Source organism: Rhinopithecus roxellana, chromosome 20, assembly GCF_007565055.1.
Source record: "Rhinopithecus roxellana isolate Shanxi Qingling chromosome 20, ASM756505v1, whole genome shotgun sequence".
NCBI classification, from domain to species: Eukaryota; Metazoa; Chordata; class Mammalia; order Primates; family Cercopithecidae; genus Rhinopithecus; species Rhinopithecus roxellana.
The window spans coordinates 24,302,491-24,321,301 of record NC_044568.1 but is presented as its reverse complement, the minus strand read 5'-3'; the positions used below and the strand labels follow the sequence as shown (position 1 = coordinate 24,321,301).

At 42.7% G+C, this 18,811-nt stretch overlaps 1 protein-coding gene across 3 annotated transcripts in view; it reads right to left on the bottom strand.

The window, feature by feature from the left end:
• CBFB (core-binding factor subunit beta) overlaps window positions 1–17,818 on the bottom strand; it is a 77,552-nt gene extending 59,734 nt beyond the window's left edge. For 2 of the 3 annotated variants that reach the window (XM_010355149.2, XM_010355148.2), the window contains exons 1-3: window positions 17,442–17,814; window positions 17,118–17,204; window positions 9,871–9,987 (exon numbers count right to left, since the gene is read on the bottom strand). In XM_010355149.2, the coding sequence (XP_010353451.1) occupies window positions 9,871–9,987; window positions 17,118–17,204; window positions 17,442–17,519 (282 nt within the window). In that variant the 5' untranslated portion in view covers window positions 17,520–17,814. Of the gene's footprint in view, window positions 1–9,870; window positions 9,988–17,117; window positions 17,205–17,441 lie in introns of all 3 variants that reach the window. The other variant, XM_030925214.1, reaches the window with a different exon arrangement.
• Window positions 17,819–18,811: the final 993 nt, after the last annotated feature.

The window sequence follows — 18,811 nt, the reverse complement described above, 5'->3', positions numbered from 1 at the left end:
GGTCATGAATGAGAATTTCACCTTTACACTAAAATGGAAATAATGCAATCCAAAAGAAGGGAAAAAGGGAATACACAATCCTCAAGTGCTTCAGAGGTGCATTTACCATATATGCAGATTCATGTACTCTTTAACTGGAAGGTACTACGACATACTAATTTTAAAACATTTAAAATTTTTTTTTTTTTTCAGACAGAGTCTTGCTCTGTTGCCCAGGCTGGAGTATAGTGGTGCAATCTCGGCCCACTGCAACCTCTGCCTCCCGGGTTCAAGCAATTCTCCTGCCTCAGCCTCCTGAGTAGCTGGGATTACAGGCACATGCCACCATACCTGGCTAATTTTTTGTATTTTTAGTAGAGGTGGGATTTCATCACATTGACCAGGCTGGTCTTGAACTTCTGACCTCAGGTGATCCACCTGCCTCAGCCTCCCAAATTGCTGGGATTACAGGCATGAGCCACCACACCCAGCCAAAACATTTTAATTTTTTCAGAAAGTCGACTTCCTCTCTTAGATTGAAAAATAACTAAAATAAAAAATTTTCTTTAAAAATACAAACGTTTTTCTAGATACAAAGGTGTCTTTTATATATATATAAGCTCACAGCTACCAGTTCTAAATTGTATGATTCAGTTATTATTAGAATATTATAGTATACCTAAAACATTTTTTAAAACCAGATTTCAATACACCTAAACTGTCAGTAACTAAGTGCTGTCAATTCATATTTTAGTTGAACTGAAATACTTAAAATCCAGATGTGACAAGGTATTTGTAAAGCTGCCTCAATTTCTCTCAAAGAAAATCACACTCCAAAGCTTTGCCACAGAGATCTTTTATTTGGAACGACTGGGCTATCTACAGAGAAGGAACTTCTTGAGTTTAAATAGGGATTTCTCAAAGCTAACATCAAGAAGTCCTGTAAACTGTGCCAAATTGTGGATGGTATATAAACAAACACAATATTTATTTTGGGACAAAGATCCTGCAGGCAAGTGCATAAAAGGTTCCAGAAGAAGCAGAGTCATAGACCTTTATTAGAAAAGGCCATTTAAAATAAAATTCTGTCCTCACTCATTAAATCCAATGTTGTTAGATTTTGCTTCATTTCACGCTCACAAAAATAAATTAAAAGACTTTTAAGTATAAAAGTCCACAAAGAAAAAAAATACAACTTCTCAAAAATTTTAAAAGTAGCTACTCTAATGACATATACTTTATAAATACTTCTGGATGTCTGATATTAATGTATTTGACTATCAATTAAAATCACAAGCTATAAACAGGAATGTAAACCATAAAAAAGTTTAACCTCTCTTTTTCTGAGGTCCATGTGGTAAAAACTAGATAGCATATTCAATTTCCACACAAAAAAAAGAACAGTACCACTGTAAAGTTCATTTTCTTCCTTTTGTGAAATGATTTTCATACCCCTTATCTTTAAAGTCATTAACTGGTATTGCAAAGTCAGTACATCCAATCATTACTTCAAAATACCAATGAAGCTTTATGAGATACAGAATACATGTAAAAACCATTCATCTGACCACTCAAGACTAACAATTTATGGTCAACCATAATCACTTGCATTTATTTGAAATAAAAGTAAATGGAAATAAGTCCTAAGAGGAAAGATAGGCCGGGCGCGGTGGCTCAAGCCTGTAATCCCGGCACTTTGGGAGGCCGAGACAGGCGGATCACGAGGTCAGGAGATCGAGACCATCCTGGCTAACACGGTGAAACCCCATCTCTACTAAAAAATACAAAAATCAGCCGGGCACGGTGGTGGGCACCTGTAGTCCCAACTACACGGAAGGCTGAAGCAGGAGAATAGCGTGAACCAGGGAGGCGGAGCTTGCAGTGAGCTGAGATCCGGCCACTGCACTCCAGCCTGGGCGACAGAGCGAGACTCCATCTCAAAAAAAAAAAAAAAAAAAGAGGAAAGATAAAAGGAATTGGAGTTGTTTGGTCTATACAATTTTAAAAAGAATGATTTAAATTCTGATTAGTTGCTTTTCCCTTGTCTTTTGACAGCTAAATTAATGTAAAGAAGGATTAAGAACATTTTGGCTGCCAGTGTTTGTAACACACCAGGATGGAACACTTGGGAAAGATGTAGTGTTCCAACATTTTTCTTTTTTCTTTTTTTTTTGAGACGGAGTCTTGCTCTGTTGCCCAGGCTGGAGTGCAGTGGCCGGATCTCAGCTCACTGCAAGCTCTGCCTCCCGGGTTTACACCATTCTCCTGCCTCAGCCTCCCGAGTAGCTGGGACTACAGGCGCCCGCCACCTTGCCTAGCTAGTTTTTTTTGTATTTTTTAGTAGAGACGGGGTTTCACCATGTTAGCCAGGATGGTCTCGATCTCTTGACCTCGTGATCCGCCCGTCTCGGCCTCCCAAAGTGCTGAGATTACAGGCTTGAGCCACCGCGCCCGGCCCCAACATTTTTCAACTACCTGACATGAAGCTTACCTAAGGCACACTATAGCACAAACACTCTATCAATCAGTTAGCTATAATCTCACCCTACAGAACCATCAAATAGTCTAACTGTGGATAGGTGTTTATAATTTAAAAGGCATTTTCACATATTCCGGTACTACATTTAATTCTCACATGACGCACATGAATAGGGCAAACATTCTGATCCTCACTTACATGTTAAGGAAAACAGTTACGATTGTCTTGACTCAAATCTAGAGCTCTTTCTACTATATTGTATTAGTTTAAACCATTTCTGAGAAAGATCCTTATTAAGAGCCAATGTAGGCAGCTCACCAGGTACCTGGGTATAATAGTTTCAAATATATCTGAAGGATAGATTATAAAATTCTGTGCTCTGACTTGGTCATATGTAAGGTATGTACTTATAATCAGACACCCGTTAACAGACCTTTCTTATGGAAGTCCTTGATTTGAAAATATTCTACAGCCACAATAGCAACAGAACGAATAAAAGGACTAATTTCTTGGAGCCCATTTTCTTAAATCATAAAACTGTATTTCAAATAATAGAGAATATAGAGCTTTTTGTTTCCGCTCTATTAGGATTCAATTTTTTCTGAGTTCACTAAATTTAAGTGAGTATTATAGTAGCCGGCCTCTAAGATGGCCTCAATGATCCCAGCCTCCTGGTATTCACACCCCTGTGTGTGTGAACACCTCTCTCCCTGTTGAATGTGGGTTAGACTTAGTGACCAGCTTCTAATGAACAGACTAAGCAATAAGTGACTCAAATAATAGATCATAAAAGGTATGAAAGTGACTTAAAGAATAGATCATAAAAGGCACGGTGGGCTGGGCGCACTGGCTCACACCTATAATCCCAGCACACTGGGAGGCTGAGGCAGGCAGATCACCTGAGGTTAGGAGTTTGAGACCAGCCTGGCCAACATGGTGAAACCCCATCTCTACTAAAAATACAAAAATTAGCCACATGTGGTGGCGTATGCCTATAATCCCAGCTACTTGGGAGGCTGAGGAAGGACAATTGCTTGAACCCGGGAGGCAGAGGTTGTAGTGAGCTGAGATTACTCCACTGCACTCCAGCCTGGGTGACAGAGCAAGACTCTGTCTCAAAAAATAAATAAATAAATAAATAAATAAATAAATAAATAAATAAATAAAAGGCATAGTGGCTTCACTCTTTTTCTCTCTATGGAGAAGCATGGCTAGGAAGTGAAGCCACCTACCAACAGGCAGATCCTTCAGTTCTAGTCAAGTCTTCAGAGACTGCATAGTCCCAGGCAAAAGCTTGACTGCAACCTCATCAGAGACACTGAGGCAGAACCACCCAGTCCAGCCGGTCCCAGATTCCTGCAAAGGGGCACAAGGAAACCTTTGCGGGGGGGAACTGAAATATATCTTGACTGTGGTAGCATCTACATGGGTGCATACATTTGTTAAAACTCAGGCTGGACGCAGTGTCCCACGCCTGTAATCCTAGTACTTTGGGAGGTCAAGGTGGAAGGATTGCTTAAGGCCAGGAGTTAGAGGCCAGCCTGAGCATAATTATTTTCTCTACAAAAAAATTTAAAAATTAGCCAGATGTGGTGGCAAATACCTGTCGTCCTAGTGAGTCAAGAGACTGAGGCAGAAAAAATAATGAAACACTTAGAAACAAATGTTTTTTTTTTTTTAAAGCCTGTAATCCCAGCACTTTGGGAGGCCAAGGCAGGAGGATCACTTGAGGCCAGAGTTCGAGACCAACCTAGGCAATATAACAGAACGTCATCTCCACAAAAAATACAAAAGTAACTTCAGGCATGGTGGTGATGGGGTTACAGGTGAGATGCTGTGGTCCCAGCTACTTGGGAGGCTGAGGTGGGAGGATCACCTGAGCCTGGGAGATTGAGGCTGCAGTGAGCCATGATGGCGCCACTGTACTCCAGCCTGGCAAGAGAATGAGACCTTGTTTTGTGGGGGTAAAAAAAAGGCAGGAGGATCTCTTGAGCCTAGGAGTTTGAGGTTTGAGGTTTGAGGTTATAGTGAGCTATAATCGCACCACTGCACTCCAGCCTGGATGACAGAGCGAGACCCTCTCTCTTGAAGAAAAAAAAAAAAGTAAGGAAACAAGCTGCAATAACAAGCTCCCACCACAAGCTCACATGCCCTAAACAGACCTAACCTGCTGCTCAAAATTGTTTCAGCCAGTTTTCCCAGCCCGGATGACAGTAACCCCATATTCCCAGTTTCTCTAGCCAAAAAGTGGGAGTCATTCTTTTTTTTTTTTTTTTGAGATGGAGTTTCACTCTTGTTGCCCAGGCTGGAGTGCAGCAGCACGATCTCAGCTCACTGCAACCTCCCCTTCCCAGGTTCAAGTAATTCTCCTGCCTCAGCCTAAGTTAGAGTCATTCTTAATTCTTCTCTTTCTCACATGCCATATCCAATCCATAAGCAAATCTTGTTGTCTCTATCTCAAAATACATCCAGGATATGACCATTTCTCACTACCTCTACTGCTACTACCCTGGCCTCTCACCAAGATTACTGCAATAGCCTGCTTCACTTTTGCCCTCTATAATCTATTATTAACCTAGCAGCTAGCATTAGTCTGTCAAAACCTAACGTAGGTCGTATCATTCATCTGCTCAAAAGCCAGCTGCAGGAGCATGCCTTTACTCTCAGCTACTTCGGAAGGTGACCAAGAGGATAACTTGAGTCCAGGAGTTTGAGTCACCCTGGGCAACATACCAAGACCCTGTACCTAAAACATAAGCAAACTAGGCCGGGCGCAGTGGCTCAAGCCTGTAATCCCAGCACTTTGGGAGGCCGAGACGGGCGGATCACGAGGTCAGGAGATCGAGACCATCCTGGCTAACACGGTGAAACCCCATCTCTACCAAAAATACAAAAACTAGCCGGGCGAGGTGGCGGGCGCCTGTAGTCCCAGCTACTGGGGAGGCTGAGGCAGGAGAATGGTGTAAACCCGGGAGGCGGAGCTTGCAGTGAGCTGAGATCCTGGCCACTGCACTCCAGCCTGGGTGACAGAGCAAGACTCCGCCTCAAAAAAAAATAAAAATAAAAATAAGCAAACTAAACACTCAAAACTATTCCCCATCTCACTCAGAATAAAAATCCCATGTGGTTATAATGGCCTACCATGGTCACATGCACTGGCTCATTATTATTTCTGATTTCATCTACTACAACTTCTTTCACAGTCTAGTCTAGCCACAATGGCCTGCTTGCTGTTGATCCAACACAGGGTGCCACTCTGGGGCCCTTTATAATGGCTGTTTCCTCTGTCTGGAACATCTCTCCCCCACCCCCAACTCCTGCACGGCTCACCATTCCCTAACCTCCTTTGTGTCTTGGTTCAGGTATGATCTTCCTTACCCAGACCACCTAATTTAAAACTGCAAACGTTCCTGCTCATTGATCACCCTTATCCTATAATACCTTTCCTTTTTCCCAAAGCTATTGTCACTTTGTAAGCTATTACATAACTTATTATGTATATTGTCCATTAAGGATCTCTGCTTTGTTCACTGATGTATCTCAAATACCTGGGACGATGCTCAGTACACGTAACATGTGTTCAACAAAGACCTTCTGAATGAATAAATTTTTGGATAACTGTGACAGGTACAGCAGTGGTTAAAGACTTTATATACACTATTTCAGTTACTCTCAACAGCAACCCTGGGAAGTATCCATTAATCTCATTTTACAACTGAGGATTATAATAATTAAACATGCCCAAAGTTACATCATAGTAAATGCAGAAGCCAGAACTTAACTCAATTTTGCCTAACTCTAAAGCCTTAACAACTATAGTTCCTCAAAGCTGCATATGAACGGGACGAGAACTAAGCTGCTTCAGGAGGTAACTCAGATGAAAGAATATGAAAGAAGACACTGATATGGAATCCAAAATAAGGAACAGAGGCAGATAATTAACATTTGGAGAAGTTCCTTCAATTTTCTTTGCTTCCAGTCCTAGTCCTGTGGGGACAGAAACAAAACCTAATGGTTATAAGAAACAGACCATAAAAAGAGAAAAGAAATTCGAGACCCCACAGTCTGAGCTCTATGGATGAGAAAACACAGGGCAATGCCTTTTCTCCAAATTCACTGGAGAACTTTATTACAGTGGCATGGAACAGTGCAGCAGGAGTTTTTGCCTTAAAATGCTTTTTATCCTAGAAAAAAAGTACAGAAGTAGTACAGATGTTGGCAAAATTTTATTTGAGAAATACAGGATCTATGCATAACATTTACAGATTTATATCTGAGGGAAAGATACTGATTTCTACCAGTGTCATCATTTATGGAACACAGCCACACTCAATTGTTTGCATATTGTCTAGGGCCCTTTCACACCACAACAGCAGAATTAAGTAGTTACAGAGATGAGTAGTTGTGACAGAGACTGAAAGCCTGCAAAACTGAAAACATTCACATTTGTCCCTTCACAGAAAAAAACTTCTAAAAACCAGTATTTTAAAAATGTACATTTCCTAATAGCTTGTATCAGTTCTACCATTCTTCCTAATAGAATTAAAACAGATCTTTTTAATACATTCATGCATTGCTTTAACAATGTTTCAGCCTACAATGGATCATACATGACAGTAGTCCTGTAAGATTATAATGAATCTGAAAAATTCCTATTGCCTAGTGACATCATAGCTATTTTAACATTGTAGTGCAATTGCTTAATTTTTATAAGCAATTTGGTGTGTCCTAAGCATACTGTGTTTATAAAACCTACAGAATCACATTCATTCACCACTTACTCAAGTGACTGACCCACAGCAACTTCCAGTCCTGCAAGCTCCATTCAAAGCCATTTTTTTAATATTGTATTTTTACCATGTCTTTTCTATGTTTAGATACATTAAGATACACAAATACTTACCATTGTGTTACAGTTGACTACAGTATTCAGTACGGTAACATGCTGTACAGTACAGGTTTGTAGCCTAGGAGCAACAGACTATACTATGTAGCCTAAGTGTGTAGCAGGCTATACCATCTAGGTCTGTGTAAGTATGCTCTATATATACACAATGATAAAAATCACCTAGCAACACATTTCCCAGAACATATCCCTGCCATTAAGCGACACATGACTGTACTATAACAAACAATCTCACATTTTTGTTATTTTTGGTCATATAACTAAAAACATCTCAATGGCTTAAGTCCAAGGATAATGTGGTGTTCACACTAGTGAAGCAGTATCATTAAATTAATTCAAGCAAATTTAACTTTTGGTAGCGTTAACAACCCATTTATTTGTTACTAAATACTGGAAGACCTCAGTAACACTGAGATGATGCTCTTGAAGCATTAAAATAGTTTTGGGCTAAAGCTGACAAAAAAAAAAATTTTTTTTTTTGGTTTATGTCTTTAGAATCTGAGCTACCACATTAAACAAACTTTAAGGAAGTATTCAAACAAGAAAAAATAATAATTTCAATGGTCACACATACGTGCATCAGAAGGACCAAAAAAACAACAATCCTACAAGGACTTCTCAAATTCTTCCTTATATACTGTGTAATAATTACCAAATAGTAAAATCTGGAACAGTTCACTTTTAGTTTTTCAAGCAAACAAACTAATACACAGGAAAGCAAACTACTTATTACTCATTTTTTAAAATCTTATAATCTATTTTCCCTTTTCCAATTCAAAGATTGTTTTGTCATGCACAAAAGATCAAATCTAATTCCATAAAACTGGAGAAAACAAAAAATTCTTAATTTTATGTATACATATATACACATATATACACACTATACACATATACATATACACGTATATATATGTATACATACACATATATACACACACAAGATTAAAAATCTTTTTCCTAATACAAAAACCTTTTAATTTTCTCAAAGGAATAGTTAGACATTTCTCACATGTTACATAAATGTGGCAGGTTATGCCATTCATGATGACACTTAGAAAACTAACTTAGTAAGTTGATAAAAACAAGTACGAAAACACACTGCGAAACAAACCCAGAAAAAATAATGAGTATAAAACTGGATCCAAAAGGGTGTTTTGAGTATAAAACTAGATTTAAAAGAGTGTTTCTTCTTTAAAAATTTTATTTCAAGAAGTCAACTCCTTGACTTCTCAATCAGGGATCAACCAATCCAAGATGCTATTCATTAAAATTTCACCAGGCCAGGTGCAGTGGCTCACTCCTGTAATCCCAGCACTTTGGGAGGCAGAGGCGGGCAGATCACATGGTCAGGAGTTCAATACTAGCCTGCCTAATATGGTGAAACCCCTGTCTCTACTAAAAATACAAAAAATTAGCCGGGCGTGGTGGCACACGCCTGTAATCCCAGCTACTCAGGAGGCTGAGGCAGGAGAACAGCTTAAAACCCAGGAGGTGGAGGTTGCTGTGAGCCAAGATCACGCCACTATACTCCAGCCTGGGCAACAGAGAGAGACTCCATCTCAAAAAAACAAACAAAAAAAATCACCCAAATCAAAATCATAATACATTTAATGCAGACTTGAAATAAGGCTCTCAGCTTAAACATTTTACCTATATTTTTGTATCTTTAATCTAAACTTCTAACATCAAAACTGTAAGACATGTTCCCGGAAACTTTTTTTCAAAACAAAAAATACGTATTTCCAAGTTAAAATTTTCACATTGTTTTTTCTCAAATGTAAATTTGCTCTGTTAATGGAATTAAAAAGTTACCTATGAGCTATTTCTAAATACTATTAATTTTTAAACCTAGAGAGCTTTTCTTTCCATTCACCTCTTAATTTTATTTTTATAGCACTATACTTACATATATTTTTGTAAACAAAATATATATTGTCAAACTTTTAAAGAAATTGTTCTGTTACTTTTCTTAAGGGTTAGAATGTTCTATGACAAATATCATGTACATAAAATTAGGAATGGAGTGATATAAAAGTTTAACAGTGGTTTTAAAAAATTATATTGACCGGGCACAGTGGCTCACGCCTGTAATCCCAACACTTTGGGAGGCAGAGGAGGGCACATGATGGGGTCAGGAGTTCGAGACCAGCCTTGCCAACACAGTGAAACCCCATCTCTACTAAAAATACAAAAATTAGCCAGGTGTGGTGGTGGGTGCCTGTAATCCCAGCTACTCAGGAGGCTGAGGCACGAGAATCGCTTAAAACTGCAAGGCGGAGGTTGCAGTGAACCGAGATCACGCCATTGCACTCCAGCCCGGGCAACAAGAGCGTAACACCGTCAAAAAAAAAAAAATTTATATTACATCCTTATAACATGGAATGAAAGCAAATCTGAGCATATGCTGATGTAATCAGATCTGTGATCTTCATTAAAATGTAAATTACCAAATAATCTCTAACAAAACAACTCACAGTATTTTAAATTGCAAAGAAACGTTTCCTACCTTGCCTGCTTCTCTTTCTAAGTCGACATACTCTCGGCTAGGTGTTTGTCGCTGTTCTCCCTGCCAGCTGGCCGGAAAAAACTGGAGAGACAGATTGGTTCCTGTGGCCACAAAAGCCTTTTAGAAAAATCAATACAAACAGGATCAGGAGCAGGACATTACATAAATTATGCAGGCAGTCATTTATTTTTACATCAGTTTATGTCTTAAGTCAGGCAGCACAGAGAATACTTAAAAGTAAAAAAACATGCACTCATCATTTTTCTTAAGTATTAAGTTACAAACATCTGATTCCATTTTGAGGACATTTGCCATTGGCTGCTTAATATAAAATCAGACATGGAATCAATACTTTCTTTCAGGTCATTTTTTGCTGACGTTAGGATCTCACACTGCTAATGTCTAACCAGAAGCCACCATCCATCCTTGCATTTAAAAACTTCTATTTTTAAATGTAAAAATCACTGAAAATCTAAAGATTTTGAATTTTAAAGAAAACCTCAATTTAAAGTTGTATAAATGAGACACTTTAATTTTCCTTGATTTCTCTTGCTGAAAGAAACACTGCATGGCAGGTAGTACATAAAAAATGCACTTGGAATTTCCGTCTCTCCTCTGATAAACCATACATCGGCATGGGATATCTAAAACCCTAGATACTCTCTAAAACCCTAGATGATTTTTTAAAGTATGTCTTTTCTAATATTTGACTTTAGGAGAACTTGATCCGACTACAACGGAGAGAAAAGTATTCATCTAATATTTATAAAAGATTTGGATGTTAGAGCTCAACAGATGGAACGATCTAAAACCATTTCAATGAAGTGTCATTTTATGTAGCCCTTGAGCAAGTTACCTCTATATTTCCCTCATGCAAAAAACAAAGACATTACCCCTTTCCCAAAGGAAATTAAGAAAAAAAGTAAAAGCATTTTTGAAAAAATACATTTTTCATCATCTAAATGTAAACTCTTCCTTGTTGAAACCAGAAAGTGTTTTTTGTGGCCAGGCGGGGTGGCTCACACCTGTAATCCCAGCACTTTGGGAGTCCGAGACAGGCGGATCACAGGGTCAGGAGATTGAGACCATCCTGACTAATAAGGCGAAACCCCTCTCTACTAAAAATACAAAAAATTAGCCAGGCGTGGTGGTGGGCACCTGTAGTCCCAGCTACTTGGGAGGCTGAGGCAGGAGAATGACGTGAACCCGGGAGGCGGAGCTTGTAGTGAGCCAAGATCGCACTACTGCACTACAGCCTTGGTGACAGAGCAAGACTTTGTCTCAAAAAAAAGTTTTTTGTTTGGTTTATTCTACTAATTGAGTTCGGAAGCATAATTTGTTTCCATGCACACAGTCTTCATCTCAAATCAAGAGGTTCCCATTTGGGGCAATTTGTTTAAAGCCATCAACCAATTTGGCTATCCAATAGTTTCCCGATGGTTAACAGCTTAGATTCTTTAGAGGTAAAAATTATCCTTCCTATTTCTATTACTGGCACTGTCGGTACACTTGTCAACCCTAAATGCTAAATCTCTAAACCTCTTTGATGGCATTTCCCTAATCAACTGGGGTACCATTTTCATGTGGTAAATGTTTTATATGCATAAAAACTGAACTAACATCAATATTACAACATCATTTTTAAAAATCTTTCAGGCCAAGAGTGGTGGTTCACGCTTGTAATCCCAGCACGTTGGGAGGTGAGACAGGTGGACCACCTGAGGTCAGGAGTACAAGACCAGCCTGGCCAACATGGTGAAACCCTGTCTCTACTAAAAATACAAAAAATTAGCTGGGCGTGGTGGCAGACACTGTAATCCCAGCTACTTGGGAGGCTGAGGCAGGAGAATCACTTGAACCCAGGAGGCAGAGGTTGCATGCAGTGAGCCAAGATCGCACCACTGTGGTCCAGCCTGGACAACCAGGTGAGACCCATTTCAAAAACAAGAAAAAACAAAAAAAAACAAAAAAAAAACTTCCCATGCACTATGAGCATAAGTCTTAAAATCCCCCAACACTAGTTTAAACAAAAAAGGAGTTTCTGGGAGGGAAACTGCCCAGGCTGTATGACCTGAAGCATACCTCAGTTTCCTCACAAATTAATTATTTGTAAAGTGCTTAAAACAGTACCAAGTAAATGTTACGAAAATGTTTGCTGAATGATATGAGAAATAACTTTAAGTTCAACAAGAAAGTCAACTTTTTCAGCTTCAGATGATGAAATTCTTAGAGCAGAGTGGTGGCAGAAAAAACTCAGCACATGAATGAATGCCCTGTGTCAAAATCCCTGTGGTGTGCTTCTTCAGTATTCACCTAGTAGCAAATCCTTCCACCTCCAGTGTACCCCAAATCAGCTCTGTGCCAAGACACTCTGCAGATCGTATTACCTCATCTCCTGTCTTGATGCCAACCTCAGAAGAGATTTCCTGCTTCATCACTATATGTCCATTACCTCATAAAGATTGCTCTCTGAGACAGAAGTGGTAAACACAGATCATTCTAGAAAAGCATTTTCCAAACTTATCTGACCATGGAACTCTTTTAATGAGATACCTACATATACGTAAGAGTTGGAAAAAGTCTGTTCCAAAATATTAATATGGTGTCAACATTGTCATAGGAAAATAAAGAAAAAAAGAAACAAAATGAAAACATTAAAATGCTACACTGGTATGACGCCTATATTTAAGATTTCCAGGTTGTCTTATGTTTTATAGGTTTCACAAATTATAAAATAGCACACCTTGTGCCAATCCAACATACTTTTTACCATTCAATCTTCAGAATTAGAAATATGTATTAGTTTTTACTCTTCTCACCATAGAGTAACCACACTTCTCATAAATATTTTTTCTTCAATTGATTATTAGTGTTGAAGACATCTCCAACACTCTTACTACATAAGAATTGGTAAGCATAGGCCAGGTGCGGTGGATCAAGCCTGTAATCCCAGCACTTTGGGAGGCCAAGGCAGGCAGATCACGAGATCAGAAGTTCGACACCAGTCTGGCCAACATAGTGAAACCCCATCTCTACTAAATATACAAAAAATTAGCTGGGTGTGGTGGTGTGGGCCTGTAATTCCAGCTACTCGTGAGGCTGAGGCAGGAGAATCGTGTGAACCCAGGAGGCGGAGGTTGCAGTGAGCCAAGATCTTGCCATTGCACTGCAGCCTAGCAGACAGTATGAGACACTGTCTCAAAAAAAAAAAAAAAAAAAAAAAACAAAAAAAAAAAACAGTGAAACCCTGTCTCTACTAAAAATACAAAAACAAAATTAGCCAGGCATGGTGGCAGGTGCCTGTAGTCCCAGCTACTTGGGAGGCTGAGGCGGGAGAATGATGTGAACTCAGGAGGCGGAGCTTGCAGTGAGCTGAGATCGGGCCACTGCACACCAGCCTGGGCAACAGAACGAGACTCCATCTCAAAAAAAAAAAAATTCATAAGAATAAATCAAGGCTGGGTGCAGTGGCTCACCGAAGCAGGCAGATCACTTGAGGCCAGGAGTTGGAGACCAGCCTGGCCAACACAGTGAAACCCATCTCTACTAAAAATTCAAAAACACCAGACAGGCATGGTGGCAGGCGCCTATAATCCCAGCTAGTCGGGAGGCGGAAGCAGGAGGCGGAGGTTGCAGCCAACGGAAATGGCACCACTGCACTCCAGCCTGGGTGACAGAGTGAGATCCAGTCTCAAAAAAAGAATAAATCAGATTCTACCATAGATTCTTCTACTCGTGTTCACTTTTATTTAATGCTGATTAGGTTTTAGAGTTAAAAACTCAATGGGCATAAAATAAGGGGGCTGACTGAGTTTTATAGTTAAAGAGAGATGATCAACACATCCTTAAATTATTTCACATCTAAATGCAAAATGAGGCTGGGAGTGGTGGCTCACGCCTGTAATCCCAGCACTTTGGGAGGCCGAGGTGAGTGGATCACCTGAGGTCAGGAGTTCGAGACCAGCCTGGCAAACATGGTGAAACTCCATCTTTACTAAAAATACAATTAATTAGCCGGGTGTGGTGGTGTATGCCTGTAATCCCAGCTACTCCGGAGGCTGGGTCAAGAGAATCACCTGAACCTGGGGGACGGAGGTTGCAGTAAGCCGAGATCGTGCCACTGCACTCCAACCTAGGCAAAAGCAGAACAAATTCTTCATTTACCTCACTGATACATTAAGGAGACATTCAAAATAAGAAGAGGACAACTGGGGCAGGAGAAAGGTTGGAAATAGTTTTGAGAACTGTGGATATTCTTGCCATTTATGGCTGCTGTCAAAACAGGCAAAATAATGCCTTTTTCCACAGCCAAATAGAAAGAAACCATGGCCTGTTCGTAAGTCATAAGATAAATTTCAGGCATTAAATTAAGTAGCCTCTAAATTCAAATAATCAAGTACCTATGGTATTGTGCAAAATACCTGTATCCAGAGGAGTTTATACAGAATTAATGAGGTCTCCACCCTCTCGGAGCTAAGGATCCTGTAATTAAATGTGGGTTAACACTGAATTAAAGGAGGGAAACTAGAAAGAGAAAAAACTAGGAAATGTGAAATTCCTCTCCAAATACCAAGAGTTACATTACTTAACAAAATAAGACCTGTGTCGTCTTAAGTGCAAACCTCACACAGCATTCAATCTACCTTCTTTAACCTTTAATACTTTTCAGAAATTTAAAACTTATAAAATGTGTCGGATCAGATATTTGTTTTATTTTTGGAGACAGGGTCTCACTCTGTCACCTAGGCTGGAGTGCAGTGGTGCGACTATGGCTCACTGCAGCCTCGATCTCCCGGGCTCAGGTGAGGATCAGATATTTGGAAGCGGGAAAGGTCTAGAATGTCTAATTCATCCTGGAAAGAAATTTATGACAAACACTAACCACCTATAACACTACTACAATATTATGGCATTTCAGATATCCCATGGGTTGAATTCATAATTCCATTCAGCAAAGTCTGAGATGACAGAAAACACCCTACTAGCTATGATTCACCATTCCAAAAAACTTCAGCTTTCAAAAATAGTGGTAATAATATAATACATGGGGCGGCGTATGGTGACGCCGAGCCTGGTAGTCCCAGCTATTGGGAGGCTGAGACAAGAGGATCGCTTGAGCCCAGAAGTTTGAGGCTGTAGTGCCTTATGATTATGTCTGTGAACAGCCACTGCACCCCAGCCTAGGCCACACAGCAAGACCATTCTCTTAAAAAAAAAAAAAACAAGGCCGGGCGCAGTGGCTCACACTTGTAATCTCAGCACTTTGGAAGGCCCGAAGTGGGAGGATCACTTAAGGTCAGGAGTTCAAAACCAGCCTGGCCAACATGGTGAAACCCCGTCTCTACTAAAAATACAAAAAGATTAGCTGGGCGTGGTGGTGTGTGCCTGTAATCCCAGCTACTCAGGAGGTTGAGGCAGGAGAATCGCTTGAACCTGGGAGGCAAAGGTTCTAGCAAGCCAAGACTACATCATGCTGCTGCACTCCAGCCTGGGTAATAGAGCGGGACTCCCGTCTCAAGACAAACAAAAAAGCAAACATTGACAATACAAGTACTTTGTATCTTATCTTTTATACTTGCATCCTTTACCTCCAGGAAATTCTATCCTCAAGTGTACCACCTTCCTTTTGCAAAAGGTAACCTAGGCAAAGGATGACACGATCATCGCACTAGCTAATGAATTATTTTCTTATACCACTCAGCGCTAAAATCTAAAAGCATGTCTTACGCACTTCAATCATATAAATAATACAATTACTCAAGAAACTTGCAAGTGGGCTAAAAGCTTGAGACTATCTTTCATAACATGCACTAATGACCAAATATTCAGGAGCTCCTGATAAATTTAACCAGTATCTTCTCACTACTACAATTCTAAAAAGCCTTCACTTAAAAGATCAAAATATTCTTTAAAATTAAATTTGAGTTCAGTGATGAAAAGGGAGAGTTCTATGGCATATGAATTATACCTGAATAAAAATAAACTGGTTTTATAAAGGGGGTGGGAGGAGTAAATTTCCAATATGTCTTCCTACTGTTAACCCAAATTCAAATCGCACCTAACTTCAAGCCTCTGACAATGCAATAGGTCCAAGTCACCCAGCAGATAGTAACAGCATTCCATTAGACAGCGCTTTAACTTTAAAAAAAAATAATCAGGCCGGACGCAGTGGCTCACGCCTGTAATCCTTGCATTCTGGAAGGTCGAGGAGGGCGTATCACTTGAGGTCAGGAGGCCAGCCTGGCCAACATAGTGAAACCCCGTCTTTACTAAAAATACAAAAATTAGCCGGGCGTGGTGGCAGGCACCTGTAATCCTAGCTACTCAGGAGGCTGAGGCAGGAAAATCGCTTGAACCTAGGAGGCGGAGGTTGCAGTGAGCGGAGATCGAGCCACTGTACTCCAGCCCGGGCAACAGAGCAAGACTCTACCTCAAAAAAATAATAATCAACCTCTTTTCTTGGTTTCTTCCTACCATTCTCTCCTCATCAGCACCTCCAACAAGGCAAACCAAAAGGAGATGAGAGGAACTAGGACCCTTGAAATTTTTTCTTCAACCCAAGGTCTGGTGAAGACACACCAAATCTGCCTCCTAAAACGAGGACCTAGAGATCAACCGTGAGTTTCGCCCATCTGCGCATTTTAGGTACGGCAGCCCTACTAGAGACATGGGGATAATGGTTTATTTCTGATTCTCCTGAAGCTTAACATTCTAAGAAAATGACACTTTTAGGGCCTTTTCCCCCCGTTTCCTATTAGGACAATAAATAACTGGAGAAAAGATTTCTTCTCGGCGATCTGGGAGTGAGACCGCTTGACATAGCGAATCACCGAGAGCTCACCTTCTAAGAAACAAACTATCGCCGACCTTGAATGAAGCTCCGGTTGTTTTTCCGAATGGCGGTTTGCTTGCTTGCTACAAATACCCTGAACCCTTCCTCGGTGTCGCCGCCTAAACAATGCCCTTCACTTGTTTAGTCTGGCTCGGGTTCGAGCGCCACTCGCGGTGCTCCATTGGCCGACACGCGCCACCGCGGCGGGGCCCAGGGAGAGCGTCTCCTCGCGAGCACCGGCCCGCGGCGTCTGGTTTCGCATTTTGAAACCCGAGTAGGAAGTGAGACGGCGCCCGCTCAGTTCCGGGAGCCGCGGCAGCCGCGCCGCCGTCCGGAACCGGCCTGGGCCGCGGCCGCTCGGCTCAACAAGTGACCCGCGCGCGCCCCTATCTGCGCCCCGGGCCCGCCGACTTACGATTTCCGAGCGGCCGTCGCGGCAGGCGTTCTGGAAGCGCGCCTGGCGCTCCTCGTGGGGCCGGTCCCTGAAGCCCGTATACTTAATCTGCAAGGCAAGACGGCCCGAAATCAGAAGCCAAATCCGCGGCGCCGCCCGCGCGCCCGCCCTCCCAGCGCGGCGCCGATAAAGGCAAGCAGAGGCTGCGGGCGACGGCCGCCGCGGCGAGATTGACCCTCCGCAGGCGCGCCGACCGGGACTCCCGGGGACCGCACCGCCCAAACTTTTCTCCGCCCGGGCCCACTCGGGGCGCGCTGCGGCCTCCTAGCTGCCCGCCCGCCTCACCTCACACTCGCGGCTCAGCTTCCTAAAGAACTCCTCGTTCTCGAACTTGCTTCTCTGGTCGGGCACGACGCGCGGCATCTTCCCGCCCTGAGGCCGCGCCGGCCAGCCGCACTCGGGGCTTGCGCGGGCACCCGCTGGCTGGCTCCGCGCTGACCGACTGACCGCCCACCCGCGGCGCCCGGACGCCCGCTTCCCTTTGTTTCAGGCGCCCGCCCGCGTGGGTTGCCGTTCGAGGGGTCTGAAGCGCCGCCGCCCTCTCGAACCCAACCTACGCCGCCGCTGCCGCCGCTTCAGCCGTTGCCTACCGCCCGCGCAGCCCCAGCTCTCGCCGCCCCCGGCCGCCGCCGCCGCCGCCGCCGCCGCCGCCGCCACTTCCTCTCACCGCCCACCCCGCCCCCGGCAGCCCCACCCCTCCTCCTCGCTAGCCCGCCCGCCTCCAACTCCAGCAAACAAGACGCACCATTCACAACTCCGCGGCCCGCGCCGCGCATGCGCCATCCGGCTGCTGGCTAAGCGGCGGGGCTGTGGCGCCCCGAGGCTCCTTCCGCAGCGCTGCCCTTTTCCCGCTGCTCGCCCGCGGCCACTCGGCGTGGAGCTGCCGTGGGGGGATCCTCCTGCCCTTTAGCAGACGGGAGTAGCCAACGCAGGCCTTTTCTTCCGCCCTTCCTCGGCCATCTGGAACTTCTGGGTTCCCCAGGTGCGCGGAGTAACCCCAGATTGTCACTTGAACGCGAGGAAACCTAAGTCCTTGGGGACTTTTCGTCCCTAAACCGACCGGTAGGGGTGTAGGCTGTGCACGTTGAAGACTGAGGTGGAAACGGACCAAAGAATTCAACCGAGGCATGGTGGAAAGGTCGTGGCTGTTGGAGTCAGATGGGTCTTAAAGATGGGATCCCACTCAGCTACACTACCTGCTGGCTGGGGCCTTAGACAAGAACTGGACCACTAAACCTCAGTTTCCTTATTTCCAAAATGCAGACACTCCTAAGTTTGCAGTGTTAGCGTGAGAACTGTTATGTGGGTCTAGCACACAGTGGGAGCCCAATAAATTTAAGTTTCTAAAGAAGAGCAAGCTGCGTTAAGAATGTAACCGATTGCCAGTCTTAGTGTGCAATCAGCTGCAAAAAAATAAGATCCATAAGTTCTAGGGAAGTCGTTTAGCCCAAACTGAAGAAAGTCTGACATGGAATTTACGGCAGAGTTTCATTCAAAGTTAGTCCTGTGGCCGGGCGCGGTGGCTCATACCAGTAATCCCAGCCCTTTTTTTTTTTTTTTTTTTTTTTTTTAAACAGAGTCTTGCTCTGTCGCCCAGGCTGGAGTGAGTGCGATGGCGTGATCTCGGCTCACTGCAACCTCCGCCTCCTGGGTTC